The 20508-nt window shown below is 50.9% G+C and overlaps 1 protein-coding gene across 8 annotated transcripts; it reads left to right on the top strand.

Annotated features, from left to right (window-relative positions):
• The first annotated feature begins 483 nt into the window (after nucleotides 1–483).
• LAS1L (LAS1 like ribosome biogenesis factor) lies at nucleotides 484–20442 on the top strand. 8 transcript variants are annotated; one of them, XM_082444944.1, is made up of 15 exons: nucleotides 524–912; nucleotides 1688–1813; nucleotides 2821–2890; nucleotides 3720–3801; nucleotides 4253–4591; nucleotides 4875–4921; nucleotides 5783–5892; nucleotides 7629–7714; nucleotides 8077–8127; nucleotides 8455–8661; nucleotides 9018–9165; nucleotides 14574–15112; nucleotides 18013–18163; nucleotides 18644–18846; nucleotides 20074–20213. In XM_082444944.1, the coding sequence occupies exons 1-14, from the start codon at nucleotides 722–724 to the stop codon at nucleotides 18831–18833; spliced, it is 2337 nt and encodes a 778-aa protein (XP_082301070.1). In that variant the 5' UTR covers nucleotides 524–721; the 3' UTR covers nucleotides 18834–18846; nucleotides 20074–20213. The 8 variants fall into 8 exon arrangements, 7 of the variants coding, with proteins under 7 accessions (XP_082301074.1, XP_082301070.1, XP_082301071.1 ...); XM_082444948.1 differs by lacking the exon at nucleotides 1688–1813 and having other exon boundaries at nucleotides 508–912; XM_082444945.1 differs by lacking the exon at nucleotides 8077–8127 and having other exon boundaries at nucleotides 529–912.
• The last annotated feature ends 66 nt before the right edge of the window (nucleotides 20443–20508 follow it).

Here is a 20508-nt window from a genome sequence, read left to right as displayed (position 1 = left end):
ATTGTGCAGAAAAACTAAGTATACCTTTGTGGATGTTGAAACCAACATAGCAGTGGAATTGCTACAAAGCAGTGGAATCCTACAATTTTCAGCTATGGAAAAGAACCTAGAGATCACCCAGTCTAAGCTCCTCACTGTACAGATGTGAAACCCAGAAGATTTTTTTTAACCCAACTTTAGATATTTAGATACTAGATATTTGCTCTGCAGTCTTGCTTTAGAGTCCATAGTGTTTTACTGGATCAGGTATTGATTCATGGCAATGAAAACATAAGCGCATTTCCAGTACACTGGACGACCACAATCCCTCCCCCGCCCGCCAGGGAGCGCAAACTAAAATTCCTCCTGCAGTCCAGAAGTGTCCCTCCGGGTCTGGGACAGAATCCTGTTAGCAACCGGGAAATTAGCGGAACCTTGAGGCTGAATGCTTGCAGCTGGTACGGTTGCTTTGAGGAATGAACACGTCCGGTAGGAGAGGCCGTTCCCGCAACTTGTGGTTTGGTCGGCCTCTAGCTCTCGCGTTTCGATTTGCCGCGCTAACGGGGGTAGGCGGGCTTGCGTCGGGGTCACACTCTCCCATTGGTTGCTGTGGCGGCGGCGGTTTGGAGTGAGGGTAGCACGTTGAGCTGGAGGCTGTTCGGAGTGCGGTGGCCCAAAGCCTGGCAACGAGCCCGGTGTCTGGTGGGAATCCGGGGTTGAGCCAGGCCTGAGTCCCCGGGGGATGGATCGCGTGTGGAGTGCGTGGTGCGGGAAGTGCGTCAAAGAGAAAGGGTCGCCGCCACTCTGGGCCCAGCGCATCGTGGTCGCCTGGCTCAGTAGGGCCGAGTGGGATCAGGTGACGGTGTATCTGTTCTCTGACGACCATAAATTGCAGCGGTACGCGCTGAACCGCATCACCGTGTGGAGGAGCAGGTAAGGCGGCAGGCTTAGCCCTCCTGCTTGCGTGCTGGTGGCACTTCACCTCTTCCTTTGTAGAATTTCCGTAAGGCCTTATTTTCCAGTTTTCTCCTAAATGCCTAATGGCCCCCCTACGCGTGGTTTGGGCATTGCTTGTCTCCCAAGTGCCCGGGGGAAGGTCGCAGCCAAGCTCGGGCACTAATCCCTTTTGCGGAAAGAAACGGGGTGTGCTTCAACAGCCCTTTTGTCAAGTCTGTGAGCTTTGATCCTTACCTTCTCTCATCTTGGGGTGGGTGCCGATGAGAGGGCACCGCTGTGGCTGAGCCAGCCTGGGCTTAAGGAGTAGCACTCTAGGGTGGATTTCTGATTCGAAATAGGACGGGGGTGGGGGGAGCTTGCCTGCAAAAGCATGTTTGAATGGGGCGCTTCAGTCCAGTTGGTAAGATTTAGTTGGGAGCAGACAAGGGGCTAATGTCTCCAAGAATAAGGTCTTTTCTAGGTGAATGAGTTGAGGGTTTCAGGGTGAAAGAAAGGGGTGAGTCCACATTTAATTGTTGATTGGCTGTGTAGCAGTTAGATATCCTTTGTATGCCCTAAACCAGCCTCTCATATCCTGTGTACTATTGGATCCCAGGGACATTACCCTCCCTCTTCCCAGCTTCTTGATTTGTGTCTATCCACACACTCTTGAGCCAGTAGATAATTGCAATAACCTACAACCTAGGTTCTGAGATGGAGGGTGGGCCCGTGTAAAGGACCTTTATGATGGTGCTGGACTGTGGCCCTTTAGGTTAGGCAACGAACTCCCCCTGGCAGTGGCTTCTACTGCTGACCTGGTACGCTGTAAGCTCATGGATGTAACTGGTGGCTTGGGCACTGATGAACTTAGACTGCTCTATGGCATGGCATTGGTCAGGTAAGATCTACATGGGTAGGGGTGTGGGGGGGGGGGTGTTTTTTTGAGGGTGGGGGGGACGTGGGCTTAGCACATGAAAAGCAAAGTTTGGCTTTTGGGTTCTACCTGAAGCAAAAAGCCTTGTGTGTCCCTGTGTATGGGTCACCTTGTGATTGCTTAATGTGACAGCTTTTGGTACCCCCTGTTAACACACATTCCTCTTTTTTCCTGAGAGCCTTCTCTCTTCCGTTTTTCTTCCCCTCTCTTTGGAATGTTGGGTGGGGGTGGTTCAGACCAAGTGGTCTCTATGGGTCTCTTCCAGCCTTGACAGTTTCCCCCTTTTACTCTTTCACCCAGAGGAACTTTTCTGCATGGTTCAATGTCCTTGGCCATGATTTAATGTGGATTTTCTAATCCTACCCCTATCTACACCTTTTTTCCATTCTCTCCATGAACACTGAAAGGTTACTGAGTTGTGGAAATGGAGACATGGGCCGGGAGTTCCTGATTTACAAAGTGACTCAGAGTGGTTCTAGCTGTATCATGTACATCAGGAAAAAGGTTGCCTCTGAGTTTTCTCATCTGTCAGTCTTTGCTTAGCTCATACTGTTTGCCTTGTCTGCCTTGAGGTCCTCCCTAGCTCTTCTTACCTTCTCCATTGTTTAGCTGTGCTCCCCGTATTATTTGATGTAGTCCTTTGTTGTAGCATTTATAACATATTATGTTCTAGCATAATATGTTATATTATGTCATGATTATTTATCCTAGACTGAACTCTTCAAGGCCAGAGCAGTGTCTTATTCATTTGTATGGCTTCAGTACAGGGCAGAGTCTCAGTAAATGTTAGACTGGATGGAACCATTCCTGCTCTGGCTGACACCAACCATAAGAACAGGACAGAACAGTCAGTCATTGGAAAGGTTGTGGAAATGCAAGGTGTCAGTAACTCAGCAAAGTGTTTTAAAGCCCCACTGGTTTGAATAAAACAGTTACTTGGGCTATGCCACTTATTTCTCCCCCAAACTCAGGTTTGTGAACCTTATCTCGGAGAGGAAGACAAAGTTTGCCAAGCTCCCTCTCAAGTTCCTGGCTCAGGAGGTGTGTATGATAAAGTGGCCTTGCTAAATTCTCTCTTCTCAGGAGGGCTCACTAAATGGGGCGTGGGGTGATGTGGGTACAGTCAGACTAGCTCATCCCACCACTGTCAGCCAAGCCCAGCAAGAGCCCCAGAGCCTCAGCTTCCAGCTTGAAAGCAGACTTGCTCCCTTGCTAATGGCTGCTATCTTCAGTGGGCTTGGCCTGCCCAGCTTGCTGGGAGTGGCCCAGGTGAAGCTGAAGCACCCCAGTGCACCCCTGAGTGGGGACAGGAAAGAGGTGGCAGTTAAAGTGCCTGCCCTCTGGTTATTGACAGTCTGAAGGAGGAGACAAACTCAGCCAAGCAGGGTGAAAATGCGAGACATTCCTGCCTTGAGTGGGTATGGGAGGTGTGTAGAGACCCAGATGGCAGACAGGTTCTCAGCCATCAAGAGAAGCTTCCTGGAGGAGGTCTGGGAGAGAAGGAGGAAGGGAGGAAGAGAGGGGAGAGTAAAGGGTACCCTGGGAGAGCAACTGGTACAGACAAGGGCAGAGGGAGGCTGAAGAAGGTGATTGTTAATGCTCATTCACAGGAATCTCTTCATTGGAGGAGGGTAGTTGGTGGTTGGGGGAGGCGAGTGTCTTCTGATTTTCAACATCACTTCCACAGAGCGTAAAGAGAATCAGGAGACCTGGTTTCTAATCTTGGCTCTGCCACTAAGAACGGAACCTCCTCTCAGGAGCTCAGTTTCTCTATCTGTAAAATGGGGAGAAGCCAGATTAATTCATCTCTGTGGCCCTTTCTGCTTTAATGTTTTCTAATTTCTGCACTCACACCCTCCCCCACAATCAGGTGAACATTCCGGATTGGATTGTTGAACTTCGCCATGAGTTGACCCACAAGAAAATGCCCCATATAAATGACTGCCGCAGGGGTGAGTCCCCAGGGAGTATACCTATCACAGTTAAGCCCAGAGGCCTGGGCTAGGTGACACTGTGGGGGGGAGAGAGAGGGAGGAGGGTCTTCACTTGGGGTCAGAGCTGAGACTAGGGTGAGGCGAGTGAGGCATTTGCCTTGGACACAAACTTTAAGGGGTCTCTGTTCTCCCACTTGCTAGCCCCGTGCCATTTTTGGCATCCCATCTTCAAGTCTGGTATAAGTTTTTTCTAGGAAATGTGCTGGTGAGTGGGAGGAAGCAAAGAACTGGGGGATAACCCAGAGCAAGAGGGGCTGCTTCTAGATATTTGAGATTTGTGCCTCCTTGGAGCCAAACCTCTTACCTAGGGCCTCCCCATAACGTTTGCAAGATGAGGCTGGAGGCCTGCTAGGAGCTGCTTGCCTGTGGCTGTTACTATGGCAATGCCTTCCTTCCTCCCCTCCTTTAGGCTGTTACTTTGTCCTGGATTGGCTCCAGAAGACCTACTGGTGCCGTCAACTGGAGAACAGCCTAAGAGAGACCTGGGAGTTGGAGGAGGACAGGGAAGAGACAGATGAAGAAGACCAAGAGGAAGATAAGAACATTGTCGTTGATGACATGACAGAACAGAAACCAGAGCCTAAGGATGAGGAGAAAGGTGCAGAGCCTAAGGATGAGGAGCAAGGTGCAGAGCCTAAGGATGAGGAGAAAGGTGCAGAGCTGGGTGTCAAGGCTGATGGAGACAGCGAAGGCAACAAAGAGGTTGATCCACATTGGCAAAAGGCTGTGAGACATAAAGAGTTGTATGGTAGGTGTCCTTGATACAGAAAGGGGCCCATGAGCTTGGAAGACTCGGGCTTATGGTTGACTCTGGTTATTTCCCTGGCTCAATATTTCCTCTGGGGTTGTGGTGAGGCTTAGCTTAAAAAAATTACGTCACAAATCATCTTCCTTGAGCCCCGTGAGGCAGGAGAGCCAAGAATTCTAGTTCACAATTTACAACTCAAGAAGTGAGGTGAGAGGGCTCAAAATTCCATCAGGAGCAAGGCACAGGGCTGGCTGCTCTATCTGTTTCCCTATTCTGTTTTCAGAAAGAGCCCGAGAACTGCTGGTATCCTATGAAGAGGAGCAGTTTAAGGTAAGAAAGTGCCCTTGACTTGGCCTGTTCTCATCTGCCCCAGCCATTTCTTCCCTCTTGCCAGCTACCTGAGAGAAGTCTTGAGAATGAAATTGAAAGAAAAGTGGCAAAGCTTGGAAAGCTCTTCCAAAGCTCTTCTTGGAAAGAGAGAGGGGGGAAGTAGGAAGGAGACAAGAGGAGCAGAGTCCAGTTGGCTGATCCTCCACATCACTGGAAGTTTGTGGATAATCGGTCCCACTGGGTGGTAGGGAACAACAGGGCTTAGGTGGTTGCATAGACCTGCGGTACTGCAGCTGATCAGCAGATGGCGTCCAGGAACCTTCCTAGATCAAGTGAGCTTGAGGGATGCTGTTTTAGCAGGAAGGGAGGTAAGCTTAGAAACCATTCACCTCAACCCTTCCTTTTCACAGATGAAGAAATTGAAGCCATGGATGAGTGAAACAACTGGCCCAAGGTCACATAGGCAGTTAGTGATAGAACCAGGACAAGAACCTGAGTCTCCTGATTCACTTTCTTCCATAACCCATTGCTTCCTTTCACCCCGTGGTCCAAGGGTCTCTGCCCAACTCCAACCAAATGCCCCCATTGGATATCTATGTATTGGATTATCAGATTATTGAGAGCCACAATAACAAGGGAATTTGGGGGGTGGGGAGGGAGGAAAAAGAAAAAGTCTGGAGTTTGAGGGTCAGGATATTTTTAGTTGCAGGGCCAATAGGGACATTGTGGGCTCACCTCTGCATACCCTGCCGTATCCCCTGAAGGGACGTGCTGAGAGGTCCTATGAGAAGGAATCCTGGAGGGATGGGGGGTTGTTACCTGGCTGAACCAGCCTTCTGATGGGACCCTCTTTGCTGGCAGGTGCTGGAGAAATTTAGGTATTTACCTCAGGCCATTAAGGCGTGGAATAACCTGTCCCCACCTGTAGAATGCATCCTGGCAGAGCTCAAGGGCATTACATGGGAGAACAGGTGTGTAACTAGGTAATCAGGGGCTGCCTACTCTCTAGGGTAGAGTGTAGCAGCCTCACTGAAATTGGTTTTCATATCCCAGCTTGCCAGCCTCTGCTGTAGGAAATCCCAGGGATAATCTTGACCCCCCACGGGTGACCCTGCATTTCACATGATCCTCTTCCCCAAACCCTGCCAGCTACCAGGTGGGGTTGCCTACTCTAAGTAACTGAAATGGCCAGAGGTAGGAATGTCTACTGTCATCCATCCCCTGGCCAGCTTTGTTCCTCTTTGTCCAGTGGTATGTGGAGCTCTTGGCAACTAGGAAAAGCCCTTAATCTTTTGCTTTTTCACTGCCAATCTCTTGTCCGAGTTTGAGGTAAAAGATACATGGTAGGCACTGCTGGTCTCTTTTGAACTGCTATTAGAGAAGATCAGCATCCCCTGGATAATTGTGGTTGAGGGGACAGAGGAGGGGCCTTCCCAGGGCCTGGATCCTCCAAAGACTAAGTCCCCACTGACCCACCCAGTATGGCCATGAGCCTTATTTTCCCCTCAAAGTAGTACTCAGTTCAGTCAGAGCAGACAGTGTCTATCCAGTCCTTTCCTCCCTGGCTCTTTGGGGCTTGCTACCTACATTCAGCTGGAAAGGGCTTTGGGAAGAGGTTGGAAAGAATCTGGGATGGAGCGGAGAGTATAGGAAGGTGGTGTATGTGGCAGAGTGGGCCTGGGTGGGAGCCTGCAGTGCAGGTTAGGATTGTCCCTGGCGTCTTCTTTATTCCCGGGATACCAGTAGTTCCAAAGGTGTTATCAGTGTCTGCCCAGCCTAGGCTTCTTAGCTGTACCCTTCAGTAAAGGGGTGAGTGGTGGCCCCCTCAGTAGCTTGGAAAACTATCCTTGTGCTATACAGTAGTGTCTGCCTGGTCATGCTGAGCAGGCAACTGGCTGACTGTTTTAAGTGCTCTTCCTGCATACTGACCTGAGGAGATGGGAGATGGACGGAAGGACAACTCTTTCCTCCTTGAGCCTGGTAGAGGGAGGGATCTGAGCATGACAACCCTCCAGACATTGGGACACCTTGGGAGCTCTTGTTCCCCCTCAGCCCAGTCAGCTAGGAGAGCCTCTCTTAGGGAACTGCTAGCTCTGGAGGAGACAGCTGGATGTTGCTGGTTTTGGTTTGAGCTAGATGGGGATGAGAGATTACCCCTATAGCTTATACTTTTAACCTCTGTATCTTAGTTCTGGGTTCTTGGGGTCCTTAGGAATGAGGATAATATAATATTTGGCCCAGCAATTGAGTCCCCAAAGTTTCTGCTTGTAAGATCTGAAAGAGGGTAACCAGGGAGAAGGGGAGGGGTAGGAGACTGGAGGACTGTCAAGGGAAACAAAGACTGAGCGGGAACTAAAGTCTAACAGCCCTTGACCCTGTAACCTCAGGCATTTAACTCCTTTGTGGGCCTGGGACTTCTTCATCTGTGCTTTCGGGCTTGTTCAGCCACTGCTGCCCTTGTTCTGGGCCTTAGATTTGCCTGTGCTTGGTAAATGCTTGTTCAAAACCCACAGATCCCAGTCTTTGGCTCAGCCCCTGACTCAGGGAGGCTGAGGCCTGAGAACCAACTGTCAGCTGCCTTCCTTTTCCCCCATGCTGGTTTGGCCATTTGAGTCAGAGGCATTAGCTGCCTTGGGAGTGGGTAGGGGAGTAGAAGAGGATCTTCTACCTGTTTCAGTTTACTTAATTTAGTGTCCTCTTGCTCCAGGGAGGCTCTGCTAGATGCTTTTCTGGATGACGGCTTTCTCATCCCCACATTTGAACAGTTGGCAGCTTTGCAGTTAGACTATGAAGGTAGGGTCCTGGAGGCTCGCTGCAGCCTTAGGGTACTGTGTATCCTGGGCAAGAACACCAGGGGTGGGCTGGGTGGCCCTGGACTGGGAGGTAAGGGCTGTTTACTGCTGTTCCATAGCTACTGGAAGCCCTCTTGGCTGAGCAGAACATGTAGCCCCACTGATAAGTAGTTGTTGGGCTATCCTTAGGTGGCCTGGAATTGGGTGGGGTGAGGTGGGCTGGAGTGGGCTGGGGTGGGGGTGGGGGTCTTAATGCCATTATTGTGCTATGTTAATTGTGATCTAGCCACTTGCTAGAGAGCTAGAACAGCAGAACTGGAAGGGCCTTGTGAGGTCATCTAGTCCAACATCCTCATGTTACAGATGGGCAGACTGAGGTCCAGAGAGGGGAAGGTACTGACCCAAAGTCACACAGTGAGTTATTGACAAAGCCGAAGCTAGAACCAGAGCTCTTTTTCTTTTATATTCTATTTTGAGTCAGTTGTTGTTTACCAGATACTAACTGGTTTCTCTCCCCGCTGTTCTACTTTCCTCTTTCCTCCTGTTCTGCGGTGGCAACTCTGTTATTGTTGGTGGGGCCCCCTCTTCTTCTCCCTCTCTCTCCTCCTCTTCCTCCCTTCCTTCTCTCTCTCCCTCTTTCCCTTTCTCGACCTCTTCTCTCCTCTCCTCCTTCTTTCCCTCCCTCCTTCTCTCCCTCCCTGCCTCCCCTTTTTCTGTCAATGGGTGTTTCTCACAAACCAGAAAACGTGGACTTGAATGACGTCCTGGTGCCAAAGCCGTTCTCTCAATTCTGGCAGCCCCTGCTCAGGGGCCTGCACTCCCAGACCTTCACGCAGGCCCTGCTGGAAAGGATGCTCTCTGAGCTGCCAGCCTTGGGGGACACCGGGATCCGGCCCACCTACATCCTCAGATGGACCATTGAACTGATCGTGGCTAACACCAAAACTGGTGAGGGAGACTAGCCCTAGCCCCAGGGCCTAATGCAGCCCAGGCAAGAGCATCTGCCATTGTGCTCAGCTCTCGACTGAATAGCACCAGGAGGGCACACCCCTTGTTAAAGGTTTAGGTCTGCCCAAGAGGGCCCCGCAGCAGCAGTGGACAAATCTCCCTTCACATTTTTCTTCTCAGAGCCAAGTAAACTGGACTGAGGCAAAGGGTCCTGAATACTTTGAGCAATTGGGAGGTATAGAATGGGGAGTCGGAGTCTGGGAGCACAGGGATGGGCAGAGCCAAGCTTTTCGAGGTGCAAGATTGTGTGGGGGGCTTTCTAGTGCCTTCTCCTCAGGCCCTCTCTTCTCTCTCAGGACGGAACGCCCGCCGGTTTTCTGCAAGCCAGTGGGAAGCGAGGAAGAACTGGAGGCTATTCAACTGCTCTGCCTCCCTTGACTGGCCCCAGGTGGTTGAGTCCTGCTTGGGCTCACCTTGCTGGGCCAGCCCCCAACTCCTTCAGCTGTAAGTCTCTTGAATTCCATCCAGTAAGAGGGCGAGACCCTGCAGGACTCAGGGCCACACAGCCCTAGAATGGCACAGTTGGACGAGCCCTTGCAAGGACACCTAGTCCTGTCCCCGTCCTACTAACAGATGAGAGAATTGAGTCCCAGAGAGGGGAGGGGTAAGGTATTCTTGCCTAAGATCACAGAGCTTAAGACATGGCTGAACTGAGTCCAGTATGAAAATGGACAAGACAACCCCCCTAGAGTGTTTAGCACAGTGGCCTGTACAGAGTAAGTGCACAATAAATGGTAGCTGCTGTTTATTATTGAACCCATTCTTCTGACTTTACGCCCAGTGCTGTCTCTATTATCTTCCCAAAATATACCTCTCATAGGTGCTTAACAACCTTCAATGGCTCCTTATTGCCTTCCTAATGAGGTCTAGGCTTCTTAGCCTGACATTCAAAGATCTTTCTGATTCTGCCCCAACCTATCATGATAACCATACCTCCTGTGATTCCCCTTTACCCAGTCTACTCTGGGCTCTGTGGTCAAACTGAATATTGCGCTGGTTCCTGTAAATACCTGTGGTTGTCTCCCTTTGTTTTTTTCTGTCATTTCCTGACCCTGAGCCACTTCCCTCATACTCATGGAAGGCTTTAGCACCCAGTTCTCTTCCTGCTTTCTAGAATGATATCTGTTTCATTTGAGTGACCCATCTGACACTGCAGCTCCTCACCTCCAGTGACCTTCATTCTCCACTACACTCAGCAACCCATTTCCATCACTCAGAGCTATTCCACCTCTGAAAGCTTACATCCCAGCATCCCACTTGGTGACCACCACCTCTTGTCCTACCAGTTCTCACCCTCGCATCCCACAACATCTGCTCTTTGCCTGCCTCTAGACCTCCATCCCTCCATTTCTTACCTGCCTCAATTTTGCTTCCCCTCAGTCCTATCTGTGGTTGATCACTTCAGCCACCCATCATCAGCACCCTCAGCTCTGCCCATCCTTTGGCGTGTCTGACTTGCAAACCCCCGAGCTGGGAGTGATCCTCCCCACTCTGCTTCTCCCACTCCTCAGCCCGGGTAGCTGAGCTCTGCTGGAGAAAACCACATAGCCCTGCGGATTGCTGCCACTGCAGAGGTATGATTTTTAATCTCAAGCCAGGCCTCAGTTCTGCTTGTTTGAACTTTTACTTGTTTTCTGCCCACTTTCTCTCCTGTTTCCTGACTGTTCTGAAAACCCTTACCACTCATCTCAAGCCCCACCCCCCCCTCCCGTTTCACCCTAGCTTCCTCAAGCACATGGAGGCCTCCAGCAGGGCCCCCTCGACCTGAGGTCCAGCCCTCGTGGACTGATCTGCGGCTACACTCAACGTTGTCGCCAGTCTCAGGATGAGGTGGCCTTGCCCAGCCTCAAAGCCTCCTCCTCCACCTGTGCTCTGGAGCTACCTCTGCTAGCATCACTGGGGCCTCACCCCAGCTTCTCCCTTGCTCTGCTGGCTCTTACTCTTCAACCTGTGAACAGTGCCGGAGTTTTTCTTATCTTTAAACCAAACAACAATAACAGCAACACAAGCAAAATCTCCTTTGACCCTGCATCCTTCTGTTGGGTTATCACTAGCTTATCACTCCTTCCTCTCCTATCAAAACATCTCAAAAGAGTAGTCTACACTCAGCAGTCTCAATTTCCTCACTACCTTCTTACTCCTCAAGCTGCTGCAATTTGGCATTCATCCCCAGAGCTGCTTTGACCTAATTACCAAATCCAGTGGGCCCTTGTCCATTGCCTGTCTGCCGCATTGATGCTGTTTACCACTCCCTCCTTCAAATGCCTGTGCTTTTTTACTAGTTCCAGTAAAGTACCAAAGCTCAAATCTCTTTATCTAGCTCAGGCCTTTCCCCTAAGATTCAACCTCCTGTATTTGACTGCATGCCAGATATCTCCCCTTAGATGGCCTCCAGGCACGTTACTGTGACTGAAAGAGCATGAGTCATCTTACTCCCGACCCCAGCCCCAAAGTGAACTTCCTCCTCTGCTCCCTATCTCACTTGGTGGCAGCACTATCTACTGTGTCATGTTGATTCTCTCAAGTACTTCTCAAATCTGAGATTCTGTCTTTCCCCTAGTGTCTCCTTCCCTCTATCAGACTAAGCTTTTCAAGGACAAGGGTTCTGCATTAGCCATCTGTGCCCCAGCACGCCATGCAAGTCCAGGCCCCAAACAAACCTCAGTAAATGTTGTTGAACTGAACTGTACTCTGCTGTCTCATTGCCAGCAGTGCTGTCTTTGGTGGGAGCTGACTCCATGCTTGAGGAATAAATGAAGTGGGAGTCTGGATGCTAAGACCGTCTTAGTCCCCTGATCTTTCCCATGGAGTCAGAAAGTCTTTCTTGAACCCTAATGACATTTAGGTCACAGTTGTATCTTATAAGTAACTTATAAGAGAAAAAAGTAGCCTTGTTGACAAAAGTCAGCCAGTGCAAGACCTCCAGGAGATGGGACTGAACCAAACAGCCAAATCTCCAGATGTGTATGCTCTAGACTGGAAGTGATATGGATGGGTGGGAAACTGGGAGGAGAACCAAAAAGTCCTAGAGGCATTTGAGCAATTCCAGCAAGAGAAAGAATAAAGGAAATTTCAAAATTCTGAAGGAACATGGCATGTGTATGTAAGGGGGGGGAGGGAATGAAAAGAGCAGCATGGAGAGGTTGGATAGGTGGCCTTCTAGGTGCTTTCCAATCCTAAGTGCCTACAGAGTGGAAGCTGCTGGTCTTGGAGAAGTCTGGACCACAGAGATCTTCTCCCAACCCAGGCATACCAGAGGGATGTGACACATGCCAGCAGTAACAGCGGCTCACTTGGGTACGATTTCTTGTGCACAGATCCTGCCTTTCGCAGATAATCAGTGAATCTAGTCCTAATCATCCTGTTACACAGATTGGGAAATGGGATTTCCCCAGGTATTAGGCTGCAAGTCAGTAACAAGTCTGCAAGTCAGAGCTGGGGCCAGAAACCAGAATCCAGATATACTGTCCTTACTCCTGTGCTCTTTCTACAGTGTTCCATTAGATTGTACATACAGAACATAACTTTTCTTTTCCCCACAGGAAAAATAAAAGATACCACTGGCAATTAAGTGTCGGACATGGTGCTGTGTTTGGAGAAGCATTTTCATTTCACTTGACACAGCAGTCTTTGGAGGTGGAGATATTATATACTCTTATTTGACAGATAAGAAAGACACCAAGGTTCTGAATAGTGTGAAGTGACTTATCCAAAAGTCATGCAATTTGTTGATGGTGGGACAGGGATTTGGGCCCAGGGCTTATGAGTCCAAAGTCCACCTTCTTTCCACCAGCCTGACCTGTGACCTTCTCAGTCCCTAACTAGCTGTGACCAGGCAAACCCGAGGAAGGAGATGGATTTTAAGATTCATATCACCCCTGCACCTCAGTGGTCAGACTAGACAGCTTGAGAGAGCGGGTGGGTAATAATAAACAGTGGTAATATGGCATCTTGCCAATATAAAGTGCCTGGGAATATCTATTATTAATCATACAAATGGACCACGGTGAGAGGGAAGAGAGTTTCTCTCTGGCTTTGCCTCTTAGTAGTAAGGCTGGAAGCTTTTTGAGAGCTTCCCCCAGCCAGCCAATATCAATTGTTTGAGCCAGTGCCATCTTGGAATATGAAATTAGCCCTGCAGAGAGGGTCTCCCAGTGGAGTCACTAGCTCCCAACCCTACCCCCAGCAGCCAGTGACCAGCAACCACACCTATGTGTCCGGTCTGCCTATGGGGCCCAGAGAGAAAACAGCCCGCTGAGCACATGGCCCTTCCTTCTGTGAACAACCCACAATCCAAACTCGATACACTTAGAAGGAAACTATCCATCTGTCCATCCTACCCATGCCTCCAGCAGTGACCAGGTGCCTTCTGGGTGCCCGGTTCTATGTGAGGCTCTGCAAGGGGTACTCACCCTCTTCCTCCCCAGGAGCTCTCCTTCCCAACCACTCTGTGTTTGTTGGTGGTTTGGCTGTTAGCGCCGTCTTTTGTGTGCACGATGTCATCATCTTTTTTTTTTTTAATTTATTTATTTTTGGCTGTGTTGGGTCCTCGCTTCTGTGCGAGGGCTTTCTCCGGCCGCGGCAAGCGGGGGCCACTCTTCATCACGGTGCGCGGGCCTCTCACTATCGCGGCCCCTCCCGCTGCGGAGCACAGGCTCCAGACGCGCAGGCTCAGCAGTTGTGGCTCACGGGCCCAGTTGCTCCGCGGCATGTGGGATCCCCCCAGACCAGGGCTCGAACCCGTGTCCCCCGCACCGGCAGGCGGACTCTCAACCACTGCGCCACCAGGGAAGCCCGATGTCATCATCTTTAACTCTCCTCTGCCTTCCCCCTACCATCTGATCACCAAGCCCTGCTCTCTGTCTGTCTGTCCTTCACAGCTTCTCTCCCTCCCATCTCTGCTGCCAGTGCCCTAGGTCAGCCCTCACCGACTCTCCCTGGTCTCCCTGACTCTAGGCTGCCCCACCCAGGCCATCCTCCACATGGTCACCATGGTGATCTTCAGACATGCAGCCTTCACCTGTGCTCAAACACGTCAGATGACCCCCTCCACCCAACACACACACACTTAACCTTTGCAGGCTTCTCTTGCTCCCACAGCTCCTCAGCACAGCCCTTCCCCTCGAGCCAGGCTACTCTCACCGCATGCACACAGCCCGGTGTGCTCGCTCTTGTCTCTGCACAAAGCCTTCCCTTGATCTCTCCTGCCCTCCTTGTGCTCTCTGCCTCCCCCCAGCTCCTGTAGTGCCCAGGTCTGCAGTGCTCATCTGGCGTCCCTCCCACATTCTGCTTTGTCTTGTCAGCTGCTGCTTTTTTTTATCTTTTCCTCCATTCCAGACTGGGCTGTAGTTGCCCCCCAAAAGGGATTACACTTTGTGTTCCATGCAGAAGGAGCACAGCACACTTCCAGGCATATCTTTGGAGCTCAGGATAGATTCCTCAGCTAAAGAAAGGGATCTATTCTCATGTCCAGCCCTGCAGGCCTGTTGGCTAGTTTGTGTATTTACATAGCATTTCAGTACAGATTAATAGCTATCATTTATTGCTTGCTCACTATGTGGCGGGCACTGTGCCAGGCATTCTGTGTGAGCTATCTTATTTACTCCTTTCAACAACCCTCTAAGTTAGGTGCCATTATTGTCCTCATTTTACTGAGAGTGGAAGTGAGCCACAGAGATGAATTATGGAGCTCGTTCAGGGTCCATGGTCCTCTTGTATCTGTGTTGTGTCTGCTCTACTGCACTGCCTTTCAGAGGCAGGTCTGGAAGCCCAGAGACCAAATTCAAACTGGAGTTTTGAGATATAAAATGACTTGAGATTTTGAATCTCTCTTACTCCATCCCTCTGCTCAGCATCTTCAAAGCCATGGGGCAGGTCCTGCCAGACGAGGAGCAGGAGAAGCTGCTGCGCATCTGTTCCATTTATACCCAGAGTGGAGAAAACAACCTGGCGCAGGAGGGCTCAGAGGCTTCCCCCATTGGGAAGTCTCCATACACACTGGACAGCCTATACTGGAGCCTCAAACCAGCTGGCTCGAGCTCTGGACCTGAAGGAGAAGCCCAGCAACAGGAGGAACAGGGCAGCCTTAATGATGCCAAGGAAGATGAGAAGGAGAATCAAGAGGCCTTGGAAGACCAGATGGAAGAGGATGATGAAGAGGAGGAGGAAGAGGAAAATGACCAGAAGTGGGAGGAGGAGGAGGAAGGTGATGATGATGACGACGACGACAATGACGACGATGATGACGACGACTACGAAGATTATGAGGAGGAAGACAGGATGGAAGTGGGGCCTTTCTCTATGGAAGAAGAGTCCCCCACTGCTGAGAATGCCAGGCTCCTGGCGCAGAAAAGAGGAGCTTTGGAGGGCTCTGCATGGCAAGTTAGCTCAGGTAAGAAGCCTGATATCCACTTTCTCCCCACATCTATCTTCCCTCTCTGGCTGGCTCTTGAGGCTTCCATTCACCCTAGAGAAAGGATGGAAAGTAGCAGGAGGTAGCCAGCATGAGGCAAGCCTGGGAGGCAGCCTGGTGTGTGGATGACAGCTGGTTTCCCTCCCCCTTAAGATGGAGCATGTGAGCGCCAGGGACCTTAGTTAGCACTGTCATGCTGCCAACTGCCTCATGCAGAGAGCACATTCAGAGAGGTTGGTGTGGGTGTGGGCACTGGGCAGCAAAACACAGAAAGCTAGAGGTAGGTGGTTGATATATATATGATTCTGCGTGTGTTTTTCATGTGCAGTGATCGGGGCAAGGAGCCAAAGAATAGTGCTTTCTGTGTATATGTGAATGTGTATGGACACCTGGAGGCTGGTTGGTGATAGGACAGGATTTTGCTGTGTGTATGAGAAAGAAGGAACCCAGGGGTATTCAGTCAGTGGAAGTGGAAATGAGATCAGAAGGGGGAGAATAAGGAGCTGTGCAGTTTTTTGGTGAGCGTACAAGTTAGTGAGACAAAGCCGGGAGGGAGCAGGAGGTTGAATGGTAGGTGGGGGAACATGAGTCAGCTCCTGAGGGTGGTATTTTGAATGCCCTCATTTGGGTTGGGGAGCAGGAACCTTAAGGCAGGGGGACTCCACAGGAATGAAAAGTCTGATGTGTGCACATGAGCATGTGTGTATGTGTACACGCTGGAGGCAGGGGTAGACGTGGGGCACAGCCCATGTGATGGAGCTTGGGGCTGGGACTGGGTATGGTGTGGGGTAGGCATGGTGGGGAACAATAGGGAGAGAGAGGGGAAGCAGTGAAGGAGCTTAGGGGGAAAGTGAAGTCTTTGCCCTTATATGGACGTGTGTGTGGAAGGGCTGGGACATAAAGGCCCTGAGTGCTATGGATGGGGGAACATATTTATGTGTGTGTGTGTGTGTGTGTGTGTGTGTGAATGGGTATGTGCTTGCATGTGCTGGACAAACCAAGGCACAGCAACAGAGAAATCTCTTAGAGCAGGGAGGGCTGTGTTTGTAAATATTCAAAGGGAGGGGCAGTGACTCAGGCAGAATTGTGTGTGTGTGTGTGTGTGAGAGAGAGAGAGAGAGTAAGGGTTGTGAAAAGAGAAAGTGTGAAGTGGGCTGTATGTGCATCTGTGCATACATGCACACATGGTCATATATGTTTTTGGAAGAGGAGGCAGGGTTGCTAAGACCTATGGGGACCAGGAGGCATCTGTATGAGGGAGAGAAGTGGAAACAATAAGAGGTGGGGGGATATGGAAAGGCCTGAGAACAGGCAGTGAAACAGCCATCTTGAGATGGCCTGTGTGGTCTGTGCTATCACTAAGGGGACATGTACAAAGGTATCAGGCTAGAGAGCCAAGGGCAGTGATATAGACAGGGTTGGGAGTAGGGAGGATGGTCAGGTCAGTGACAGACATGGGGGAATGGTCCCTTGTACAAAGGTGTCTTTGTATGCATAGGGCAATTCAGGGTGTTAAGAGAGTCACAACTTCCTTCATGTAAGAGAGCCAGGGATGGGGAGATGGGAAGGCAGAGGTACAGCCCTTCCTGTGGGGGTTCTTTGAGTAAAATAAAACTCTAGTCCAGGGTTGATACTTTCCAGAATGCCAGGGGCATAATGACAGGGAGAATTCTTTCAGTACCAGGGAGATGCAGGAGGCCAGAAACTGGATCTACTTGGAGGAGCTCACCAGTGAAGGCTTCACTTGAAAACACTGGATACACTAGTGTAAGGATGGGGAAGGGATTTAATATAATACTGTGTGGAGGGTACTTAAGTGGATAGGACAGAGTGGGTGGGGAGTGCCTGACATGGTCCATTCCGAAGTGGAGTATGACGGGTGGGGAGGGGTTGTGAACGTGGAAAGGCTAGGGCATTGAAACCTTTCCCTCTCCCCCTTGTTGTTACTTCCTCTGTATGTGTATACACATATGTGGAGATGCAGGAATGTTAAGATTTCTGGTTTGTGTGCCTGTGCATGAGAAGTATGAGAGGCAGGGAGTAAAACTGGAAACATTTGTTGAGTGGAGGGTTTGGTCTGTGTGCTTATGTACGTATATTGAGGCATCTATAAGGGGTGGGATATGCAATGAGACAGCCCTTCCCTAGAGAAGGGATGTTCTTTGTGTGCACATCTGGGGCAACAAGACCTTGCAGGGGGCAGGGAGAGCATGATAACCGCTGAGAGAGTGTTCACCCTGAGGTGGTATGTGGGCCTGTATGTATATCTCTCAAGGCAAGGCTACTAAGAAATGATGTGGCACTCAGACACGTTGGGAGGGTGGTTGTGCATAGATGTGTAGGATATCTAGGTCATTCAGATATGCAGAGGTATCTTTCAGTTTGGGGAGGAGGTGCGGTGGGAATTCTGGGGCATCCAGACTCTCTAGGATATATATATATGCGTGTGTGAAAATAGGGGTGAGGGTGAGCGATTGAGGCAGTGATACAGCCAGGTCTGAAGAAGGTGTCATCTGTGTCTGTGTAGGGACATGTTTGGGGAAGTGGGAGAAGAAGAGTAGAGAGGAACAAAAATGCCTATAGTTGTGATAGTTGTGTGCATGGTATGCGGGGGTTGGGGGTGACTGTGGTGGGGGTGCTGCATGTGAACACATAGAAAGACCATGAAGAGTGTATGGGGGAGTATGGAAGGGACGGGGAGTGCTAAGGTGGAGAGGAGAAATGATGAGAAATGATGCAGAGAGGAGTGAGGATGAAGATACATAGCCTGTGCTGAGCAGTCTAAGTAAGGTGGGTGGATGGACAGAGTAGGTGGGCTTGTGCACCCATCTGAGAACTAGCTCCTCAGCCCTCTCTTGCCTCCTCCCTTTGCTCCACAGAAGATGTACGATGGGACACTTTCCCCTTAGGCCGAATGCCAGGTCAGACCGAGGACCCATCAGAGCTTATGCTGGAGAATTATGACACCATGTATCTTTTGGACCAGCCTGTACTAGACCAGCGGCTGGAACCCCCAGCATGCAAGACTGGGTGAGTGCCCATGGCAGCAGGATTCCTCACCCCTTTCTCTGCCTCCCGCAGGAGGGAGGGAGGAAGGGAAGAACATAGAGTGGGGTGGATGGGGGAGGTAACTGTCCCCAGTCAGGGCCTAAATGAGTGAAATATAAGCTCCAGTCCCTGGCTGGGCCCTTGCCAGGAGTCCCAGCCCCTAGTGTGGGGGACCAGTGAGGCAGCCACACAGAACTGGCTTGGCATCCCTCTCAGATTGCATCTGGTTTGTGCATGCGTGCATGTGTGTGTGTGTGTGTATGTGTGTGTGTGTGTATTGGGAAGGGAGAGGTCCATAGCTTTCAACAGATTCTCTAAAGGATCCACCACTCCTAAAAAGTCGAGAACGGGTGCTCTAATTAACTTCTTCATGTTCCTGAGGAGAAAACTGAGGCCCAGAAAGGGGAAAGGATTTGTCCAAAGGTGCACAGAGTAATCAGTAGGCCTCCCTGCACTGTCCAGGCATCTTGGTAGCAAGGCCTACGCAGGGCTCCATGCTGTCCCTCGAAACTCACCTCTGGATCACAGGCGTAGGAGCCCTTGGGTCATCAGGGAGCCAGGAACCAAGCAGCCCTTGCTGAGGGGCTCTGCTGGTAACACAAAGGAGCCTGTCCAGAGGGCCTGTACATTCCAGAATGCGGGGCCATTGTGACCAGGACAATCCTGTGAGTACCAGAGAGAGACCTCTGTGGGCCCCTGAAACAGTCTGTCCCTGTGCTGCCTGCCCACTTCATGGGAGATGAGCCCCTCTCTTCTTCTAGACATTCAGAGAGAGGGCTATGGAACCCAGGGACCCCAGCAGCAGGCCAGGCCCAAGGCAGTGTCATGGACTCTCTGTTGTAAGCCGGGGCAGCAGGCCTCTTGGAGAGGAGAGGAGGCAGTGGGGGAAGCCAGGTGGTCTGTAGTTGGGAGTGGGGCCCACATGTCTGAGAGAGAGACCTCTTCTCCCTTGGGTAGGGCTGTCTTGATGAACATCAAGGTATCAAGGGTGAAGTTTGGGCAGGTAGAGCTGTTATATCCAGAAGGAGGCCCAGTCCCACACCCCCTGTAGTAGGGAGACTTCCTCAGCTGGAGCCAGCATGCCCGCCCCTGCTCCTTGTCTCAGCTCCACCCCGACTTGGCTGTGTGGCCTTGAGCAAGTCCCTTTTCATCTCTGAGCCTCAGTTCCCTTGTCTGTGAGATGGTGAGTGATGGGAGGGGATGGGGCTAGATCATCTGTAAGGGTTTTTTCAGCTGCATTAGTGTAACCGTGGATCTCCCTGAGAGGAAAGATGATGACTTTGCTTTCAGCTGTCACCCTCATCTACCTGGAAGAACTTTTGACCTGCAGGAAGCAGGGGAAGCAAGAGTGTTCTGAGCAGGGCCAGGGAAGAGGAGGGCAGTCTTCTCCCTAGGGCAGTTTTGCAATCCTGAGATGGGAGCTGGGCCTAGCCCTGCAGCCTAAGCCTGGCCTTGGGCCCCTTAACCTGCTGTTGGAGTGGGAGGGATCCAGCCCAGGGTCCTCTGGGCCCCCAAGATCTAAGGCCTTAGAAGAAAGCCTATTAAGGCAGCCACTTTCAATACCTTCCTGGGGGTAGGGTGGTGCAGGTCTCCCTTTCCTACCTCAACCCAAATAGCTCTGCTTTAATCTGGTTTATGTACTGGGGTTCTATATAAAGTTTCATTTAAAAAGTTCCACTCCTTTTCTCCCTCCTCCCTCAACTGAGGGCAGGGCAGAGCCACCCTTGGGGCCCATCTTGAAGTGGTTTCTCAGATGTGTTCCAGTCTCTTTGTAAAGCCAGGCAAGAGCGTGGGCCCTTCCCAGAGACACACACATCAAGCACCCTTAGCCCCTCCAGAGCCTAAAGCTGCCTCCTTCCCTGACTGACCTCCCCTCTCCCGTCTCTTTGCAGCACCCTGGGCCTGAGCTGCAGCATTGGCAGTGGCAACTGCAGCAGCAGCAGCAATGACAGTGGCAACTTGGACGGCCTTCTCTGGAGCCAGGGCCAACTGCATGGGCTCAAAAGTGGCCTACAGCTCTTCTGATGCCAGCCCTGGTGCAGGTGTTCATCCAGTGCTACTGGGGCAACAGCCCACTCCCCCCCACTCCCCCAGTGCACCTAGTGCTCCATAAAACAAGCTGGGAGACAGCCTGCATCAGCCATATCAGCTCAGCTTTCCATCACATAGGATTTTGAATATGTTTTGTTTTGTTTTGCTTTGTTTCATTTTGTTTTTTGTTTTGAAAAACAATAAACAGGCAACTGTTTTGGTGTTTGTGAGATGAGGGGTTGTGTGCTTCTTCCTTTATTCTGGGGGCTCTGGAAAAGGTGGGATCATAACAGAGC

This window comes from Balaenoptera physalus (genome assembly GCF_965194825.1).
Source record: "Balaenoptera physalus genome assembly, chromosome: X".
In the NCBI taxonomy this organism is placed as follows: domain Eukaryota; kingdom Metazoa; phylum Chordata; class Mammalia; order Artiodactyla; family Balaenopteridae; genus Balaenoptera; species Balaenoptera physalus.
The sequence above is the reverse complement of the archived record's forward strand: the minus strand, read 5'-3'. Positions and strand labels throughout refer to the sequence as shown.